Consider the following 19938-nt stretch of genomic DNA (forward strand, 5'->3'; position numbering starts at 1 on the left):
ACGTACACAAAAAGGTGTCCCATATAAAAATAACAATTGCGATTGGTTGATAAACTCGAGCTTTTGATCAAACTAGCCCTCTTTTATATTTTATTTAACCAAATAGAGTACCTCTGAAACCTAATGTCAAAATAGGTATGTGAGACACTATAGCTCTAGGTAAAGATTAGCGATTTACCTTTAAATGACAATGTTGAAAAGTTTGTTTTATAAAATGCTCGACTCTTCAGTATTTTATGTTTAGAAAAAGACTAATGAGTGGAACATTTTCTCTGAAAGAATTTTAAAAAAAAAATTAAAATAAAATTTGAAAGAGATAGCAGTTTTTTTTCTTTTTTGTGATTCTAAGCGTAATTGGTTTTGGAGAATGACTGTCATTCCAATTTATAAAACTCTTTTTATATCTTCATAATACTATATTTTATGACTAAAATGGATAACCAAGCATAATGTTATGACATCTAATCTTTTTTATATATATTTTTATCTTTCTTGTTTGATTTTTTTTAATAAAACGCTAAATTTTCAGTGTTTTATGTGTATCTATTTTTCTAGTAAAATATTGAAATGTTCAGCATTTTTCTTTCAATAAAAATGATGGTATTATCATCATCTTACTTTGGGCAAGTAAAATGCTTAATAGTTTAATTTTATTTAAAACAAATATATTTTAATATTAAACTAGGATTTAAGCCATTTAAAAAAAAAAATAGAGAGAGCTTAGATCAGCTGGTATTGCCTCTCCCATACAGGAAGAAGTCAGAGTCAGAGTCAATCAAAAATTGCAGATCGGGTAGTATGGACCTACCCCGTCCTATAAGAACTTCTATGGCTGAGGTCATACCTTGGTGCGCTGCCTAATCAACCACCATATTACCCTCTCTATAAATATGGGCTATTTGACATTCGATCAAACTCATAAGAATGGACTTACAGTTACTAACTACATTCCTAACCTGTCATGGGAAGTCACATTCTCCTCTGAAAATTCTCACAAGAGTTTGTGAGTCTGACTCCACCTCCACTTTGGAGCTAGGATCCACCATCCTCAGACCCATTCTTATGGCCTATGCCTCTGAGAATAGGGGGGAGAGAGCGCAGGGACAGGTTCTCATTTCCCTGACATTTCTCATCAGCATCGCAAACTAGAGCTCCATCAGTATTTAATTTCACCCACCCCTTTGCCAGTTTGGACTAAGGACGTCTCTCGCGCGTCCTTACGTGGTGGCGTTGATTCCTCCCTTGGCTAGAGCAATACTCTTTTGCCAAGTGAATTGCAACGCCTAGCCACATTGCATGCTTGCTCCACATTGTCACTAAAAGCCTCACCACAGTTTTTTTGTTTCCATATTCCTTAGTAGACTGCTGCAATTAGTGCCTTAGTTTGGGTACACCGTACACCTCCATCCATCTTTACCCAAGACACCAATAGCCAATCATTCCCATCATTTTGCGCCATCTCCACAGCCATACAAACCTCAAAGATTCACAAACGCAAAAGACTTAGAATCAGCTTGCGTCTCGTCGTAATCTAATAATTATAAATGCACAATCCTACGAATCTACAAAGTTGGAGAAGAATCTCTAATCAACAACTCAGAAAACTACACTACAATAAAAAAAATATTTAATGGCCAAAGAGCATAATTCCTTTCGCAACAATGGGTTCGACTGAGGCGCCCTTCTCCACTACCCTCTCGACCAAATCCAAAGCCAAGTGTGGCTCGATTTAACTAGAGCTGAACTTGTGAACCCCATAGAGGATGATGCAAGGTAGTAGGGAAGAAGTGGTACTAAGTGACCATAGCGGGCGACGGCAAAGGGGAAAGCATGACGGAGGAGAAATTGGAGTGTGCTAGAGGACGAAGAGAGCAAACTGTAGGAGCAAAGATCAGAGCAGGTGGTGAGGAAGAGAACAGTGTCGAAGCATGGCTAGAGGAGCAAAGCGAGTTGGCTATTAAAGCAATGACGAGAAGATTGGAGCGAGCAGCAAGGAAGGGGTGTCATAGTGTAGCTAGATGACGATGAAAAGAGCGAAGTGGGTCGACGACGGAGAGATCAAAGTAGGTAGCGAGGATGAGTACAGTGAAGAAGAGTTGAAAGGCAAAATTTTAAAGAAAAGAGAAAGGAGTAAGAAGAAAAGTGATAGAAGGGGAAAGTGGCATCTGTTTCTCGCTTCTCCCCTAGTCATTTGGACTAGGAGAGAGAGAGAAGGGAAGAAACACGCTGAAAGACCGAATCCTTATAATATGAACAAAAGAACACTTAAGCCAGATTAAGGATTTTTTTTAATAGATTACTTCTATTTTTTAAACTATTTGGAGAAATTGCATGGTACTGGATTTTTTAATCTCACATGCTCTTTTGCTCTAAAGAAATTTATTTATCGTAGTAGTTTAAAAGGACAACTCTTTAATTAATAAATTAAAAGAAATTAACTTATAAAAACCCGATGTACCACGAGGAGTGTTCTTATCTCATTTTGCAAAAAAAAAAAAGGATGGAATAATTGAAGTGCAGGAGTATAATTGATAAATTTGCTAAAAGAGAGGGTGCTATACGCAAACGTTTTGTTCTTTTTCGTACCTTTTCCAACCACGCCAATTGGCAGGCGAAGAAAGCCCTCTCCCGATTCCAACCAATTCTTCTCCTCCCTCCTCTCCCACTCCAATCGCAAGAAGAACAAAAGAAAGAGCCAAAGACATACGCAACGCAATAGAAGCCAAAACTTGTATACGAGAATTCCCACCCAAGTTTGAGAGAGAAAAACCAATATTTATCGGGTCGAGTAGCTTGATTATCCGAGGTGGGATGGGATTTTCCACCGATAACTTGAAGGGATTCTTATTGGCGCTTCTATCCAGCGGATTCATCGGTGCCAGCTTCATCATCAAGAAGAAAGGCCTCCGCAAGGCTGCGGCTGCTTCTGGAGTCCGAGCCGGTCAGAATTCGTTCTAATTCTTGGCATTCTGTCGAAATTTTATCTTTTTATTGGTTAGATTATCATGTGGGTGACGGAATCTTTGAGTGCAGGTGTTGGTGGATATTCCTACCTTTTAGAGCCCCTTTGGTGGGTTGGCATGATCACAAGTAAGCTCCTTTTTACTTTCTTTGCGTTATTTTGATTGCAATTAGCTTATTTATTCCTATTCTGAGTTAATCTCGGCTGAATCGCATGTGGGTAAGCAAAAATGTTCTTAGTCGAAGCTATTGATATAATAGGTTAATCACTCGATTACTGCTTGTTATTGTGGAATTTCGATTGCAGTATATATAATATTTACTCATATTACTACATGTGTAGGAGTTATGTGGACTTCATCTTGGTTAAATTTTGATTAAGCTAAATTACATTATAGTGATCGTTGGGGAGGTTGCAAATTTTATAGCATACGCCTTCGCCCCTGCAGTTCTTGTTACACCTCTTGGTGCATTGAGTATTATTGTTAGGTAACTCATATGTTGTGTATTCAACTTCATAATTTTGATTGCGGAAGTTAAGCTGATATTTGTTACGGTTCTGATGGAACTTCCTATATGTCTAGTGCTGTGTTGGCTCACTTTATTTTGAAAGAGAGATTACATGGCCTTGGTGTTCTGGGCTGTGTGATGTGTGTTGCTGGATCAGTAGTGATTGTTGTCCATGCACCACAAGAGAGAGAAATTACCTCAGTTCAGGAAATATGGAAATTGGCAACTCAGACTGGTAATCCTAGTTGCTTGCTTGACTTGTGACACATATGTTGGTTTATCATCTACTTTAGTGATTATCCAGTAAAGTGATTGTTTTTGCTTGATTGTTTTTCAGCTTTCTTGCTGTATGTGGCCTCAGTTATAGTGTTGGTGTTTGTGCTGGTTTTCCATTTTGCTCCACGGTATGGGCATTCAAATGTCCTAATTTTTACGGGCATTTGCTCATTGATGGGATCTCTCTCGGTAACATTTTCCTTTTCCATTCTTTTTTATCACATAAGTCTACTTTTCTATATTTATGCTCTATGAAACTGAAGAAACTTATTCTATATTCACCTGCGAATTTGAAGTCTGCTTTTACATATTAACTTGCTGTTATGCAGGTAATGAGTGTCAAAGCTCTGGGAACATCTCTAAAGCTGACTTTTGAGGGTACAAATCAGTTAATATATCCGGAAACGTGGTTTTTCATGCTGGTAGTGCTCACATGTGTGATAACACAGATGAATTATCTTAACAAGGTTAGTGATAATTCATTAGTTATCTGGATTTAATAAGCTTCTAGTCGTGCTTTATGATAATGCTCAAATTATGATAATATTTTGTCTGTTTGAAAGGCATTTAGAACTTGTTTTCTGTAATAACTAAGTAACCTAAGTAGGAATAGTGAGAAGATAGTATTGTGCCTAACGTTATGTCAACCCTCAAGTAACTTGCATCTGGCATTCACTCATGGATTCTACAAGAATGACTAATTCTCTTTTTATTGAATCTTTTCTTATTATATCCTACTCTCTCATGGCATTTGTTTTGTGCAAACTGCCATTGAGATCAGCAATGGCGTCATGGTCATATCTGTTTAAATCAGCAAGAAACTTAACATCTGAATGCTGAAGTGCTGTGCCCATAACATTATCCAGCTTGGATCTCCTAGAGCATTATTTTCTTGCTTTGTTGTTTGAATTTTAACTAACTGTTGAAGGCATTTATCGTGATAAAAGATGATGAGTCTGAGAATTTTTTAATATTTGGTAAAAGCAAGATAACAACTTGATTATCATTTTTCTGAGGTCATTATATGACACAAAAGAGTGATACAATCATACAAAGTAAACTACAGAGAAAATTCATGAAGTGAAATTATTGAGCACAGTATAATAGGATGATGGTTGACAAGTTCTCAAATTGCATAAGGGTTCCAAGGCATATAGACCTAAAGGTTTAAAAGGTATGGCTTGGCAGCTAGGTAGGTTCTAGAACAATCTTCTAAAATTTTCGATCTATCTTATATGCGTCAATATATTATATATTTATGTCCATACACACACACAAAAAAAATATCTCACAGATTTATGGTCAATCATTGCACATGAGATGAAACAACCTCAGGTAGCATCTAAAGGACATTTGATCATCACCACAATTATTAAGGAACAAAAGTTGAGTATGTTTGCGATGTAAGAGTTCTGCAAGGTTTATTTTCAAGTGTAATGTGACTGCTATTTTGCTAGGGTAATGGAGTGATTCACATGGTGGTTGGTAGCATTAAACATGAGAAAAGCAAAACAGATATCACACTCACTTAGTTAAGTCCTGTTTCAGGGACTCTAGAGAATTAATTCTGAAATTCTAGTTAATTAAATTGTCATGTTGTTAACCCTAAAGATTGTTATATCTCGATGTATTAGCAGCATTATGAAAAGGCAGAAAACACCATAACATGACCCACATATCATTGTTATCCACCCGATGAGCACTCTCCTTCAAGTTTATCTCCAATCTCGAAATATCATTTTGAGAGGTCGATGTTACTAGCATTAATTTTATTAATAACTAAGGGAAGTTGACTATGTCATGCCAAAGATAGGTTGATGATTTCTCAATGCAAGTCTAGTGGATGAGAGTGTTATTCATGCAAATTCAGGAAAGTTGGGGATCTGTTTATAAAGAAGTTGAGCTTAATCGTTATCATCTTTAGGTTACAATGGTAAATAAACCAGAAATATGCCCTCACAGTAGAAATTCATGACTTATTTTTCCATATGTTTAAAGTTTCACCTGAAGTCTAAACCTCAAGATTGCTCCTCTTTGAAAAATATGCAGTTTTGAATCAAATGTGTCTGTGTAGTCCAACACCTATTGGATGTGCGCAATGTGTTCGTAGGCCACATCTGGAATGTTCTTTTTGACACTGGTATGCTAAGTCGTGCACTTATGCATCAGCACCTTTTATATGGTTCCCATATATACAGAGATGGCTCTTTATTTTTTCAACATAAACCTCAAGTACTATCAAACATATTTTCTGTCAAGTACTTCCTTTTTCTGATTTATTATAATAAACTTGGATCATTGCATTATCTGTGTGATACTTCTCTTGGCATCTAACAAGCAGTGACACTTTAAATGGATGAATTAACTTATAGTCTTCGAATTTGAAGATCAGTTACTTAAATTTATAGTTATAAGTGCTTAGGTTGTAAATATTGCATCAATTTGTACCTATATGTTCCCTAAGGGATTATCTATATTATGGCACATTCTTTATGACCTATAACTCTATTAAGTGTATTAATGGTGTGTGGATATGTATTGTGCTCTTTCCTAAGAATGTTTGGAGGAAAGACCATAGCAAGATGCTTTAGGTGATTGAGAATCAAATTAGATCCATCAAGGAGTATGCTTTAATTGAGCACTATTTTTCAGTTTTAAACAAGGTTGACATGCTTTCGTGCATCACAGTGTTTCTAGTCTGTCTAAATGTATCCATGAGATCATTTAAGTATCATTAGTGATATGAAGCTGAGAACAGGTAGCCTGCATAACCTCAATGAATTATTATCATTCAGGTTGCTTTTAGCAACTACTATGAACTCATAGTAAGTGATAATGCTTCCAGTTTAGCTTTTTCTTGATATCAGCCATCCATTTCTATATATACCTTTACTCTCCTCAAGAGTTGATCAAGCTGTTTTTTCCCTTCTTTCTCCTCTAGAGTTATTGAAATTTTTTTATTCCTTCTTCTTCTAATTGCAGTTTAAATCTATCTCAAATTTTAGTACCAGCCTACTCAGTGCATGCATTCAAAAGTATTTCAATTTTCTCTGTATCTATCATGTGTTCCTCTTGTGGAATTACTTTATCATTTCATTTTGCAGGCTCTCGACACCTTTAATACTGCTATTGTTTCTCCAATATATTATGTGATGTTCACAACACTTACAATCCTTGCCAGTGTCATAATGTTCAAGGTACTACTAATAATGCTTGATTGCAAATTTGCAACAGTGAAAAATTCTTGCTCCATGGTATCCTATTCTAGCATCCAATATTTGTAATTACGTCTATCTAATTCATTTGCAGATATATTGTGGAATGAAAAATTTCCATGTATTCACCATCTGTGCCACAAGGACCAATCTCCTCATGTGAAATATAAGTAAAGCACCATTATCAAGATTAGTTGTTGTGCTGTAAAGGCTATTGCATTTACTCACCATAATAGGACCTAGTGCACTTAGATCACCCATTTGAGCTTTCTGGTACATCACACTTAGAAGAGGCCTTACCATCAGTATGCTCATAAAATAGGATTTTGTGCAGCCTTGCTGGTAAGCACAGGCAGCGTGTATATAAAGAATCCTGCATATCTCGTTAATTGCATAAAGGCCTATGATGAGTGGAACTATTATAATGAACTGCTCTTAGTACTGCTAGAACTGACACACCTTAGGAAGATTTCATAGATCTAGTGTTTATGAGGGTCCAAGTATAATTGAAGCATGCTCTACAAATTCCCAAAACATATTTTAGAAGATTTAGAAATATTCTTTACAACATATTAAATTTACTTAAGAACTAAAAGGAACTTCAAAAAGAAATTGTTCATTTCTCACCATGTGCTGATGCTTTCCCGAATCTACCATGTACGTGTTGGTACTGTACATTGTACTACTGTAGTAGAATATATATACATTTTTTGTGACTTGCATGTTGCTACATATAAGTGGATTCAGGGGAATGAGCTGAAAATGAATATTTGAACTACTTCAAAAAATAAAGAGGATATTGGGTGGCAGAAATTAGGAGGGTGTCCAATCTGTACATTACTCCCAGCTACTGCATTTGGTTGTGGCAGAAATTGGTGATCAGATATCAGTTTTGTTATGCTCATAAACCATAACTGTGCCTACGCTCCAGAGATACTTAAAAGGATGCCTTATAGGCGCCATCTAGAGTGTCATGTCCTCTAATTATATCTTTGTAATTTTTTTATCCTGCTGCTCGAGATTTTCAAGTTCTTAGTACTAGGATTTCCTTTTGCTGCCTCTTGGGTGGGTCATAAAGAATCACAACTAAATCAATATATGGCAACTCAAGTTTTAATGCCATTGCAGGATTGGGATGGACAAAGTATGGGAAACATCATTTCTGAAATTTGTGGCTTCATTGTTGTATTATCCGGAACCATCCTATTGCATGTCACAAAGGACTACGAGAGGAGTCCCTCTAGAAGTGAGTAGTATTCTGGTTCTCATACTCAAGTTATTCCCTTCTCATACTATTCCTTCTTTCAACTCAGCTCCTTTTCTACTGTTTGTGATTTTACTTTTACAAATGTGTAGGTATGTATGCGCCATTATCGCCGTCCTTGACTGCGACACTCTCTAGTGGAAATGGGGAGTTATTGAAGCATCTTGAGGATGAGATGACTTCTTCTCAAGATTTTTATGCTTAAGAAGACGTGAGCTTTAGTGAAGTGTCATTAAGTTATGCCAAAAGCATCTGGTAGTATTAAGATCACAACTAAAGCTTCCAACAAACTGATTCAATTGAACAGGGTCTCTAGCAAACAACGAACTGATCACAAGGACTCATAGTTCAAACTGTGGTGATGCCTTAGCAGCTTTGTGTATAGTTCTTGGTGTGAGGAAGAATGTCGGCTTTGAGCCTTTGGTCTCCAACAATGTACAGTGTGTAGTGGCATTCCGATGTCTCGGTGATTTTTAAAGAATGTGGATAGAAAACTTTTATTCTTCTCTCCTTACATGGGAAATCAAATCATTGGTATTACTTAGCCTAGCATTTTACAAACTATATTAAAAAGAAATTGTTGGTTATGCCAAGGAAATTTATATTCACAGGTTCTTTATTTATTGTGTTCTTCTGAGAGAGGATTTATTTTCCTACAGTTGATATGTGCATAATGCAACATGGAAAGATTCTTGGCCACTTGCTGCAGGTATTCCTTTTGATAGCTTCCCGTCAACCTGTCTTTGCTAATCATAGTATTGCCAAGAAATATATATGCACACACTTATCCAGCCTATCATATTCTTATCCATTCTCTCACCACCCAAAATTGTCCAATTCACACAAGTACATTGCACATATACTAGCATATAATTAAGAAGGGTCCCCTCAAGGTACAAAGAATTAGCTCTGTCATACTTATCCCCATTAATGGGGGGGCTTTCATTATTTTATTCTTTGTCTTGTGCTAGATTAGATATTTGAACAGTCCCCTTAAGATGCCAAGCAATACAATCATACAGTACCTTATAATATGTCAAGTGGGTGCATAGATCAATGCAAATGCTTAGGTTGGCCACCACCCCATCTATTATGTCAAGATTGCAACATGAGAAGTGATGATGTCTAATATTTGTATCTTTCCAATCTTATCATGAAAGAGAGTATCTATAGAAGAAAAGCTTATTATCTTATTACATAAAAGAAAAGGTTATTAGGAAAAGAGAAAATTAGAGAGAAGACAATGTGGATAAGATTTAGATAAGTAACAAACTCCTCGATTCCTAAGTAGATAAAGAGTCACATCAACACAACGTAATTGATGTGATGTGCAATTGAGAGAGGAGTCGGCCTAAAATAGAAAACAAAAGAGAGGACAAATGACAGGATTAAAATATAAATTGTACGATAAAGTCCAATCCCTCAAGCCATAATCAAGTTTAAGTATTACTTTCCTTCATGACAGCAAAGTTTGACATGAATCACGACACTTAATAAGTGATTCATCCAATTTGATAAGATGTCAAACCATATCGATTCATTTAATCAACAAACTTTTTAAAAAATAATTTTTTTCTTTAAAAGAAAAAAAAAATATACTTTAAGATCCAATTAAATGAGTTTGCCACCCTAAAATTAAATTACAGAATATTACCTAACTCGTGGCGTGTCGGCATCCTGCATTTGGACTGCCACGTGGATATTTTCCTTTCCATAGCCTGTTTCTTTTGAGGATTACCTGAAATCCCTACTGTAGGGAGCTCCAACCATAGCCAGGCAGAGGCGGCCAAGTACCCGTACTGTAATAAATTCCTGCATGCGAAGAGTCGAATTCCAGTCCTCTGTGCCACAAACATTCTAGAACAAGCAGCTCTTAACGTATACAACCCAACAAACGAACTCCACCCGTAATTGACACTGATCTCTCTTTAATCCTGACAAGAGGAGTCTTCCAAGAGGGCAAGAGAAGAATAGATTCTCTAAGGGTAATCATTGTATCATATCCTATTCATGCTTTGATTACTTCTTTGTATCGATATCTTATGCAAATGGATTCATCTTTCTTTTTCTAGCTCTCTGTTGTTTAGTGCCCAATTGGGTTTGGTTGTTGGTTGTCTCCAGGTTGGTGGTGGTGTGCTTGTGTGTGGGGAGTTGCGGTTTGTTTGTTTGCATCCAGGAGAAGTAGAGAAAAGTGGGCGTTTTGTTTTGGAAGAGGAGGGGAGAAGGGGGAAGGGAATGGCGATGCCATGGGGCTTAGCAGTGTACATAATGAACATGGTGTGGATTGTATTGGACGATTGGATTTCGTCGTGCGTCACCGTCGCCGACGAGATCGCCCGCGCCCTCAGGACCGGCGACATCGGCCCCTTTCCGGTTGGATGATCCTTGTTTTCGATCAATTCCGGCTTCTGTTTAGGTATCACCACCATTCTTTGTCTATTTCAATTTCTGAGTGATGGTTTTGCTTAATTGTGAAGTTTGAATCACCTATTAGATCCACCTTGAATGGTTGATGCTATAATTCTGATCAATTTCAGCAAAAAGCTCTGTTTTTTCTGTTTGTTTTCTTTCTTTTCTGCAGATTATGCTTGAGTGTTTAGTGGACTTGATGAATTAATGAATGATGTGTGATATTCTTAGAAATTGTTGGTTGGAGTCTGTGCAAGCTTCACCTTGAAGTAAAGTGGAAGTTGTGTAGAGATGTTAGCATGGCAAGATTTGACCAAATTGTGGAAGAATTGGATTGAAAATCTTATGGAATCCCTCTGTTGTTGAGCCAAAAATGAGGAGATAACTTAACTTGCTCATACTGATGCACATTATCAATAGCTGCAAGCATGCTAGGAATAGAATGTGAATTTTACAACTTGTAGCTCTCTTTACTTCATTAGTTTCAGTCATTACATTCATTTCCGCATTATATGAGTCGAATTGAAACTTTAGATCGAATAATAAACCGATATATGCACTCAAATACAATTTTCATCCTTCACTTTTCCTTATCTCCTTTTGTTTTGTTACTCATTTATCCACATGTTTGCAAAACTAATTTAGTATATTTGGATTGTTTTATCATGATTAAAAATTTTCCCTATGGGTTCTTGTCAAAATTCTCTATTACTCACCTTGGTCAGAAAATGAAATGGTAGATATGCTGAATTGCTCTAATTCTGAAGCGCGTAAACTTAATTTAGCCACTTTTATTATAATCGCAGAAGGCGTCGGTGAGTCGATTCAGCTTGGATTTCTTGTATAGCTTCATATTTTAGAGAAACAACAGCGAAGAAATGTAGACATTGTTCATAGATCTTTTAATTCCTGAAGACAGAGGAGGTCAGCAATGGTGTTCCACTCCTTTTTGTTCATTGTGTGGGCACTCATAAAGTGACTCCATAATAATTCAAGAATTGGAAGGCATGTTCTTGATTCTTTTTTTTTTCCCCTATTGGAAGTGTTTGGCCATGTTGGAAATTTTTTATTCTATGTTGTATTAACTTCTCAAAATAAAATAGATTGTGAAGCAAATATCCAATAGCTTTTTATACATGGAGATGTAATCAATTGATGTTTGAGCAATCAATTTGATCTTTTAATGTTGGTTTCTTAATTTTGAGATGAGATAAAGAATTATGTGTGATTTATGTCGTTAAGTATTACATAGTAAATTAATCCAGTAATTAGTACTGTCATACTATTAAAAAAAACATTGTAAAAAGCAATCAATTCAGAAAATGGAGACATAATTTTTTTTTTTTTTGGGGGATAATCTTTGTCTAATACTCATTTGTCTCAATCCATGGTAGCTAGTAGCAGTGCTGTCAATTTAGCCAGTTGTTCACGAATAATTCTTCGGTTCAAAATTTTATTCGAGATTAGTTTGCTTCATTTAAAAAATGATATATTCTAACCAATAGATTGAGATTTAATAGTTTATATCTTTAGTTTTTCACTTGACTCACTGTCGAATTGAACCGAAGATAGCTAATATTTTTTGCTTATCTTGTTCGAGATAAATTTAATTTTGAGGTAAATATGAGAGTTTTTTTTCTTATCGATATAGATTGTCAATTAAAATTATTATTAAATAAAATTTAATTTACTGTAGCCATAACAAAAATAAAAATCCTAACCTGTTTAGTGTGTTTATCCTCAGACTATCGAAAGATTAAGTTAAAAAAATTTATATACATAAAACACTGATCATTTTAGCATTTTAGAATGAGATAAAAATACTGAACTGTAAAATATTAAACTAGCCAGGGCTACAATAAATTATATTATTTTGGTAATAAGTTTGAATAATTTATTTTGATAAAAATAAATTATAACAAGGCTAGTTTGGTAAACAAAACAACTCTTCAATTTTCACACGATAGAATATTTTGAAATATTTATGAGGCGATGAAATAGTTTGAAATATACGAATAGTGGTTTTGTTAGCTTATGATTAATCCGCTGGACATAATAAAGAAACTATCAAAATAAATAAAAACAAATAAAAAAGTAGTTATTGTCATTCTATCGGGTCGGATTCGTATAATGTTACCGGGCCGGATTGTCTCGGCTCCTAGTTCATTAGTTCGTGCCGTTCACATGTTTCTCTTGTCGATCGAGAGAGAGAGAGAGAGAGAGAGAGAGAGAGAGAGAGAGAGAGAATGGAGGAGGGGTGCTGCTTGAGCTCGATGGTGGATCACGGGAGTGTGGAGAGCCACCGGTACTTCTTGGCTCGCCGCACGCTCCTCGAGATGCTCCGTGACCGGGGCTACGCCGTCGACGCCGCCGAAATCGACCGCAACCTCGCCGACTTCCGGGTGTGGTGGGAGGAGAAGCCCGACCTCGAACACCTCGCCTTCAGCTCCCATCTCCTCTCCGATTCCTCCAAGGAGGTGTCTTTCTCTCTCGGCTCTGCCGCTTTCTTCTTGCTTCTCGCTTCAATTTGTCGTTACGCCGTAGAAACCCCGCACAAAGAACCCTAGTTATTCTGTTCCGCAATGGAGGAGCTAGGAGGGAAGTAGGGCAGGAGATTGGGAGTGAAACGGAGATAAATGGATTAAGGGTTGAAGTCTTCTATTGTATAGGCCCTAGGATATGAGAATCCCGAGTTGATGGTTATTCCATGTTCGCTCTACAAGATAGCTCTTTTTCAATTCGGCAGTGGAATCGCAATCATCACCAAGAAAAAGAAGAGAGAAAGAAACTATCTTCTTATTTTGGTTACTCGAACACTATGAGGTCTCACTTATGTTTTGCTTTAGGTACATGCTATATTTTGCGGAACTGACCCTGTCAAGTTGGCAACGATACGTGATATTTATTCTCGGTTTAGCAAGGAAAACTTGAGTCGATTAATTGTTGTCTTACAAAGCAAAATGACATCCAAAGCTCGAGAGGCCATCAAAGATATTTCCAAATTTAAGATAGAGACGTTTCAAGTAAGTGTACCGTTCAAATTGTAGATAAATTTTTTTCTTATCCCTTTAATTTATAACTTTTCTCCAAGGAAAAGAAGTGGCTCCACCGTGCTTACTTGCATTTTACATTTTACTCTCGTATGGAAGCCATTCATCATTTGCGCATTCTTAAACCGTCGGTGGTGTAATCTCCTAGATAATATCACTATTGCATCTAGTTGATTCTTCTGCTTGTGTAAAGTAAAGTCCACAGTTTGTAAAACTGTTTTGCGGCTTTGTTTCTTGATTCATATCTGCTTATTTATAATTATACGCTTAACATTTATCTCTGTCCTGATTATGTAAGTACAGGGAATTGTCAATGTGTAAACACGGTAACTGAGTTTATTGCCAATGAGTAGCAATATTTTCAGATTCGTTGAACCCATGCTTTATAATAGAACAAACTGAACAATCTACTTATTCTCTTTCTAAAGCAACAAGGATGTTCTTGGACTTGCAATGTCAACATTTATCTCCTATTACCTGTTAAACCGTCTCAGTTGAACTTCTCACCATTTTTACCCATATATATTCGATAAGCCTTCTCAATTTCAGATCACTGACTTGCTGGTCAACATCACGAAGCATGTTCTGATGCCAAGGCATGACGTACTAACAACAGAAGAGAAAGACAATCTTTTGAAGAAGTATAGTGTGGAGGATAAGCAGGTATGATGGTTTTGAGTTTATAGATTCTAGAACAAACATTAGAATTTAAAACTGATTATTTGTGTACCTTTAAGTGGAAGCTTTATATTATCTTCTCCATTTGTAAGAAAATAGATAAATACTATACCAAAAGAGGAGAGCTTCTTTTTACCTTGCATAACTGTGCCACCAATTATGTCAACAGCATAGTTCGAGATCTTTTATATTCGAAGAAAGTCATCATTTGCCCTGTTCCTATTAAGATGTTCTAGAATTTCCAAGCTATTGTACCTCTACAACCATTAGGGATACTCTTCTACTATTACAGATACTATCATGTCAGCATGGCATCACATGTCAGAGTACATTGCATTCAATTTCAGCCTAGTGATCAATCTCTCTCTAGCAAGATGATTCATTATATCCAGCCTTTTATGCATAGCAAACCATGAAAGGCACTGAACTGAGAAGTTAATGCATGCCATGTTTCCTTATTTAAGAAATATCATGGCAACGCCTTTTCTTTGCCCTTTTTTGAGAGTGGGATCTTATGGCATCCAAAGTAAGCCATTAGGTGCCATTGGGAATCAATTCTGGGAATGGTTATATTGGCCTGGTCCTTTAACCAGCTGATTGCATACCGTTGGTGTCAACACAACCCTGTTATTTCCTTTTGTATCTCATTTCTTAGAACCATTTTTACAGTAATTTTTTTTCTGGAATTGGTAGTTCTTCCATTTAAATCAAGGTTCTTCAGAACAGAAATCAAAAGTGATTGCCAAATTTAAAATTCAGAATCTTTCTACTTTTTCTTTTATAAATGCTGTCAATCTAGTTGTTAGATAGTTTGTGTTCATCTTGACTTGGTCTTCAATATTGCTGAAAGTTGAATATCCTCTCCTGGCTCCAGTATAATCGAGCAGGTTATCTCTTGTCAAGTCCTGGAGGTAATTAGCAGTTCAGAATTCTTTCCTTCACGTTGCTAAATATTTTGTTTTATTGCCCTTCAGCTTCCTCGGATGCTTGAGACTGATGCCATTGCTCGATACTATGGCCTCGAGAAGGGAACCATTGTGAAAGTTTCATATGATGGAGAGCTTACTGGATCTCATGTCACGTACCGCTGTGTTTTATAGTGCCTATATGACTAACTGGTGTAACTAATGGCTACATGTGTTCTGAATAGTGATATGTTTTTGGGTTACATTTACCATGTCACTTTCTATATTCTTCTCTCTCAGAAATCTTCTACCAGAGTGAAACTAATACACTGTAATATTAATAACTATATCGTCTCTGTTGAAATTGGGAAATTCTCAGATCATAGAAAACGCTTCTATGATCTGTACATGTTCAGATCATACATGTATGTTCAGATCATATATGTTCATAATCAATTCACACATGTATGTTCAGATCATACATGTGTGAATTGATTCTTGAACCTAAAACCTTCTAGACGATATGGGAGTCACGTTTCTAATGATGTACTCACTTTCCTCCTCCCTCTCCAAAAGTTTGAATGCAGTAAGTGCGTGCTCTTTTAAGTTTCTATAACTGATGATTAATGGAGACTATGCTCATTGGATGAGATCAGGATGCAATAAATGAGCACATAACTTACAGCAAATATTGCAAAATGAAAACGTACGAGTCAAAGGAAAGACCTGCAAAAAGAATCCGTCGTTGGTCATTTCCATGCACCTGAAACAGAATGTGAATAATTCCAAGCGTTACACTCATAAGAAAGGTCGGTTTCATTTTCTAGGAAGAAGACATAGGATGATGCATCACTATATATATATTAGCCTTAGAGGAAGAATTAGAAGATAAGTATAGAGAGATTAAAAATGGCTACACTTAGCGTTCCTGAGCCTGTTCCTTCCTCTATTGAAGATGCTGAGAATCTTAGGAAGGCATTTCAAGGTCTCTCTCTCTCTCTCTCTCTCTCTCTCTCTCTCTCTCTCTGTGTATTTTTTTAATTTGTAGATGTATCTTTCAAAAATATTTGGTTTGGCATACTTCATAATTTTTTTTTAATTTCTTTTGTATGGATACTTCTCAAATCTAACTAACTATAATGATTCATTCTATATTAAAAAAACAAAAAAAAAATACTTTCATTCTTACTTTCTTTCATATTTATTTCTTTTCGTCTACTAAATCACAAGCTTTTAAATAATTTATAGGTGTTGAAAAATAACCTAAATGGTATCCGTACAAAACCCATGAGCAGGGGATCGAGGGGTATACGTACAAAAAGCTTTTCTTCTCACAATTTTTAATTCGATCCCTGCATTTAGAAACATGTCAAGAAACCTTTGCATTTTCCACTGAATGAGCAGGATATAAACAGATAAGATTGTAAATAGTGAAAATGCATAATAAACATACAAGTGACTAAAGCTATGTAGTATTTAAATCAATAGAATTAAAGCTATGTATCCAATCAACTATAGTATATTAGTTTATAACTCCAGATTAATGCTAGTTGCTTAAGCTTTGTTCACCATGATGGAAGCAGTTAGAATTGCCTACTTGTTTATCAAAACTTAAGGAAAATTTTCATTTTTCTACTATAAGCTCTATAGTTTATGCATTTCATTACTCTGAAGATCATACTTGTGCTACTACTTCGTATATATTCTATATTTCTCTTATGAATTCTTCAGCACTAGTTTGCTCATGTTTTCAGACTATGTGAACAGAGAACTTTTGATTTCTTGATCCCAGGATGGGGGACAGATGAGAAGGCAGTGATTGCTATTTTAGCACACAGAGATGCAGCTCAGAGAAAGGAAATTATGTTGGCCTACGAAGAAAAATACAACGAAAATTTCATCAAGCGGCTCGAATCAGAACTGTCTGGAGATTTTGAGGTATCTATCTATGTAATGTTAAATATGTTATGTTCTTCCACATGTTACATTTCATAACCTTCACGGCCTGCAATTTTTCAATCTTATGACTCCTTATATTATTATCATATTTTCGTTATCCAGAGGGCAGTCTATCGCTGGATGTTCGAACCAGTTGAGCGCGAAGCGATCATGGCTAATATTGCAGTGAAGAGCAAGACTGTCGATTACCAAGTTATCATAGAAATAGCATGTGTGAATTCACCTAATGATCTTTTGGCAGTGAAGCAAGCCTACCAAATGCGCTATAAACGCTCGCTGGAAGAAGATATTGCTTCTCATACTACTGGAGATTTTCACAGGGTATGCTTTTCAGGAAATTTTCATCAGACGCATTGCTTTTTTCTGAATCTTGGATTTTGAATGAATGCAGCTCCTGTTTGCATTGATGAGCACATACCGTTACGATGGCGAGGAGGTTAATGCTAACTTGGCTAAATCTGAGGCTAAGATTCTTCATGATGCTATCACAAAGGGTACCTATAACCATGAGGAAGTCATTAGAATCTTGTGCACTAGAAGCAAGGCACAGCTCAATGCTACGTTTAATCACTTTAAAGATGAATATGGGATTTCCATCACTAAGGTGAGATACTAATTACTTGCATTCTAAATCAAACATATGGCTAACTATTTTTCCAATATGGCTAGGCCTTGTCTTGTGAAACTCCTAATGATTTTGCGCTAGCACTGCGATCAGCAATTCGATGCATTGCCGATCCTCATAAATACTTTGTGAAGGTGAACAGATATGAATTAGATTTTTCAGAGTTCTCCTCATCATTCTCACACAATCTTTACTAATTTATATACGTTATTAGGTTCTGCGCAATGCACTGAACAAATCTGGCATAGATGAGGATGCACTCACTCGCGTTATCGTCATGCATGCGGAGAAAGATTTTAAGGAAATTAAGGAGAGATTTGAGAAAAGATCTAATGCTACTCTTGAGCATGCAATAGGCAAGGAGACTTCAGGGGATTACAAGGCATTCCTTCTTGCTTTAGTAGGGAATAACTGAACAGTGTTTCCTATTTCCCTCCATTTGCATTGCTACCTGTCTTTCTTAGTTATTTCCTCTAGTTTAATAGTGTGTCAAAGAACTCAAAAGATTGGATGGAGTTGTTGGTCTCGAGACAATGTCTTGTTCCTATGTTGGTCATTAGTTTTATAGTTCTTCTTGTCATCAATGTTAATGCTTGCTTGTTACATTGAATCAAATCACCTTTCAAGTGTCTGCTCAGATCGTTCGTCAGATCTCTGAAGATTCTCTAGCAAGACTTTCAGCATTGGCTTTCATAGTCATTAAATTTTGGGTTAAGAACATCTAGACCCCATGAATTATTATCCATTTTTATATGGATACTTTGACCGCATTGACTATCTAATGGTCATGTGATATTTTTTTATTAAGAAATTTAAACAAACACTTAATAGAAGGAGTCCAGATATAATTATTCCCAAATTCTAAAAACTGGTGAAATTCATAGACTTAAATTATAGAATTGGTTGATGGATGGTATGACCCAAGTTTTATAACCATGGTATGGTGTTCTCAATGCAATTTTAAATGGTCACTGGTGGAGGTGTGTATTGGGGGAGTTATCAGATTAATTCTTCATCCTAATTGAAGAAAAAAAAATGGCAAATTAAAACTCAAGATGAGAACAAAGGCTTTGGTAAACCATCGCTTTCTGGATGAAATTCTTATGTCACATTAGAAAACTCTTAACAGCAGTAGTTTTAGTTTTGTGTCTATCTCACTCTCTTATAGCCAGCGAATAGTTTGATGGGGATGAGGGAAGGGATAAAGAGCACAAATGGGTCAAGAATCAGGAGGAGATCGCAGGGAAATTTGCCTTCTCTATCACTTGATCTCCTAATAGATTCTGGAAAGGACCTAAAATGATCTCATTTCTCAAACAAGTTGGAGATTAAAAGAAAAGGATTGGAGCCCAGCGTCACAGGATCTGGAGGTAGGATTTAGGTGGGTCCCTCGCCACCCACACATTGGACTCATTCCATGTTACATATTACTACCACTACTGTACTACCATTATTATTATTATAAACAATCTAAAACTGTAGGCCCTCTCTAACAATTTCTAACACTCAATTCCTGCTCAACTAATTTCTCAGTGAAAATGTTAAGAATATATTATAATCCCAACCTCAAGTTTAAAAGTTAGTAAGACTGGTGGCTTAGAATAATATTACATCCTTCTTACTAAACCAGATGAATTTTAATAGTCTCTCCTATTGGTGGGTGAATTCTGCTTCACAATAATAGGAAAAACTATTGAAAAATATTAAGTGAGCTAACTTCGCAACCGAAGTGCCACTAGTTCAATTGTGTTTATTTTGCCCTTGATAACTATTCTGCCCTTTTAAATTTCTTATCGTCGGTATGTCTTGTAACTTCTTTTCCAATTAATAGAGAATCGCAATCTTGTTTGCCAAACATTATATTTTACTTATTTTTACTTTGTCGCAATCCAAAAAATAGGTGTATTGCTTGTGAAGCGAACGGCTGGCTTAACTTTGCTACTTGGAAGTTGAGCGCCGCGCGGTATTATCGGAGAGGACTAAAATGGTTCTTAAATTATAAAACATAATAAGAAAAACTTATTGTAAGGTTAAAGAAAAGGTTGGTTGTATATATATAAATCATTATAATTTGAAACAGGTAGGA

At 36.1% G+C, this 19938-nt stretch overlaps 4 protein-coding genes across 8 annotated transcripts; all 4 read left to right on the forward strand.

The window, feature by feature from the left end:
• Positions 1 to 2474: 2474 nt before the first annotated feature.
• Positions 2475 to 8849, forward strand: LOC140790693 (probable magnesium transporter NIPA3). Of its 2 annotated transcripts, XM_073140887.1 has the most exons (9): positions 2475 to 2941; positions 3034 to 3090; positions 3360 to 3450; positions 3546 to 3706; positions 3809 to 3936; positions 4077 to 4214; positions 6852 to 6944; positions 8091 to 8208; positions 8319 to 8849. In XM_073140887.1, exons 1-9 carry the CDS (start codon positions 2812 to 2814, stop codon positions 8429 to 8431), a joined length of 1029 nt encoding a protein of 342 aa, XP_072996988.1. In that variant the 5' UTR covers positions 2475 to 2811; the 3' UTR covers positions 8432 to 8849. The 2 variants fall into 2 exon arrangements, with proteins under 2 accessions (XP_072996988.1, XP_072996990.1); XM_073140889.1 differs by lacking the exon at positions 6852 to 6944.
• A 1227-nt stretch (positions 8850 to 10076) lies between these two features.
• LOC140791308 (uncharacterized) lies at positions 10077 to 11806 on the forward strand. 2 transcript variants are annotated; one of them, XM_073141819.1, is made up of 3 exons: positions 10077 to 10211; positions 10348 to 10642; positions 11442 to 11806. In XM_073141819.1, the coding sequence occupies exon 2, from the start codon at positions 10462 to 10464 to the stop codon at positions 10606 to 10608; it is 147 nt and encodes a 48-aa protein (XP_072997920.1). In that variant the 5' UTR covers positions 10077 to 10211; positions 10348 to 10461; the 3' UTR covers positions 10609 to 10642; positions 11442 to 11806. The 2 variants fall into 2 exon arrangements, with proteins under 2 accessions (XP_072997920.1, XP_072997921.1); XM_073141820.1 differs by having other exon boundaries at positions 11445 to 11806.
• A 996-nt stretch (positions 11807 to 12802) lies between these two features.
• On the forward strand, positions 12803 to 15531 carry LOC140791309 (DNA-directed RNA polymerase V subunit 5A). Its single transcript, XM_073141821.1, has 4 exons — positions 12803 to 13112; positions 13482 to 13658; positions 14235 to 14348; positions 15338 to 15531. The coding sequence occupies exons 1-4, from the start codon at positions 12882 to 12884 to the stop codon at positions 15461 to 15463; spliced, it is 648 nt and encodes a 215-aa protein (XP_072997922.1). The 5' UTR covers positions 12803 to 12881; the 3' UTR covers positions 15464 to 15531.
• A 626-nt stretch (positions 15532 to 16157) lies between these two features.
• LOC140790786 (annexin-like protein RJ4) lies at positions 16158 to 18489 on the forward strand. Of its 3 annotated transcripts, none has more exons than XM_073141046.1 (6): positions 16158 to 16253; positions 17061 to 17206; positions 17330 to 17548; positions 17619 to 17831; positions 17897 to 17986; positions 18067 to 18489. In XM_073141046.1, the coding sequence occupies exons 1-6, from the start codon at positions 16178 to 16180 to the stop codon at positions 18265 to 18267; spliced, it is 945 nt and encodes a 314-aa protein (XP_072997147.1). In that variant the 5' UTR covers positions 16158 to 16177; the 3' UTR covers positions 18268 to 18489. The 3 variants fall into 3 exon arrangements, with proteins under 3 accessions (XP_072997147.1, XP_072997149.1, XP_072997148.1); XM_073141048.1 differs by lacking the exon at positions 16158 to 16253 and adding an exon at positions 16821 to 16951; XM_073141047.1 differs by lacking the exon at positions 16158 to 16253 and adding an exon at positions 16882 to 16964.
• The last annotated feature ends 1449 nt before the right edge of the window (positions 18490 to 19938 follow it).

This window comes from Typha latifolia, chromosome 6 (assembly GCF_019914945.1).
Source record: "Typha latifolia isolate L0001 chromosome 6, TyphaL0001v2, whole genome shotgun sequence".
Taxonomy (NCBI): Eukaryota; Viridiplantae; Streptophyta; class Magnoliopsida; order Poales; family Typhaceae; genus Typha; species Typha latifolia.

Excerpts from the sequence above, each read along its gene's own strand:
- LOC140791309 (XM_073141821.1), top strand. The coding sequence starts at position 12,882 with ATGGAGGAGGGGTGCTGCTTGAGCTCGATGGTGGATCACGGGAGTGTG. Across the intron at positions 13,113-13,481 it reads TCTCCGATTCCTCCAAGGAG|GTACATGCTATATTTTGCGG; the intron begins GTGTCTTTCTCT and ends GTTTTGCTTTAG. Across the intron at positions 14,349-15,337 it reads ATAGTGTGGAGGATAAGCAG|CTTCCTCGGATGCTTGAGAC; the intron begins GTATGATGGTTT and ends ATTGCCCTTCAG.
- LOC140790786 (XM_073141046.1), top strand. The coding sequence starts at position 16,178 with ATGGCTACACTTAGCGTTCCTGAGCCTGTTCCTTCCTCTATTGAAGAT. Across the intron at positions 17,549-17,618 it reads CTACTGGAGATTTTCACAGG|CTCCTGTTTGCATTGATGAG; the intron begins GTATGCTTTTCA and ends GAATGAATGCAG. Across the intron at positions 17,832-17,896 it reads ATGGGATTTCCATCACTAAG|GCCTTGTCTTGTGAAACTCC; the intron begins GTGAGATACTAA and ends CAATATGGCTAG.
- LOC140791308 (XM_073141819.1), top strand. The coding sequence starts at position 10,462 with ATGGCGATGCCATGGGGCTTAGCAGTGTACATAATGAACATGGTGTGG.
- LOC140790693 (XM_073140887.1), top strand. The coding sequence starts at position 2,812 with ATGGGATTTTCCACCGATAACTTGAAGGGATTCTTATTGGCGCTTCTA. Across the intron at positions 3,937-4,076 it reads CATTGATGGGATCTCTCTCG|GTAATGAGTGTCAAAGCTCT; the intron begins GTAACATTTTCC and ends GCTGTTATGCAG. Across the intron at positions 8,209-8,318 it reads CGAGAGGAGTCCCTCTAGAA|GTATGTATGCGCCATTATCG; the intron begins GTGAGTAGTATT and ends ACAAATGTGTAG.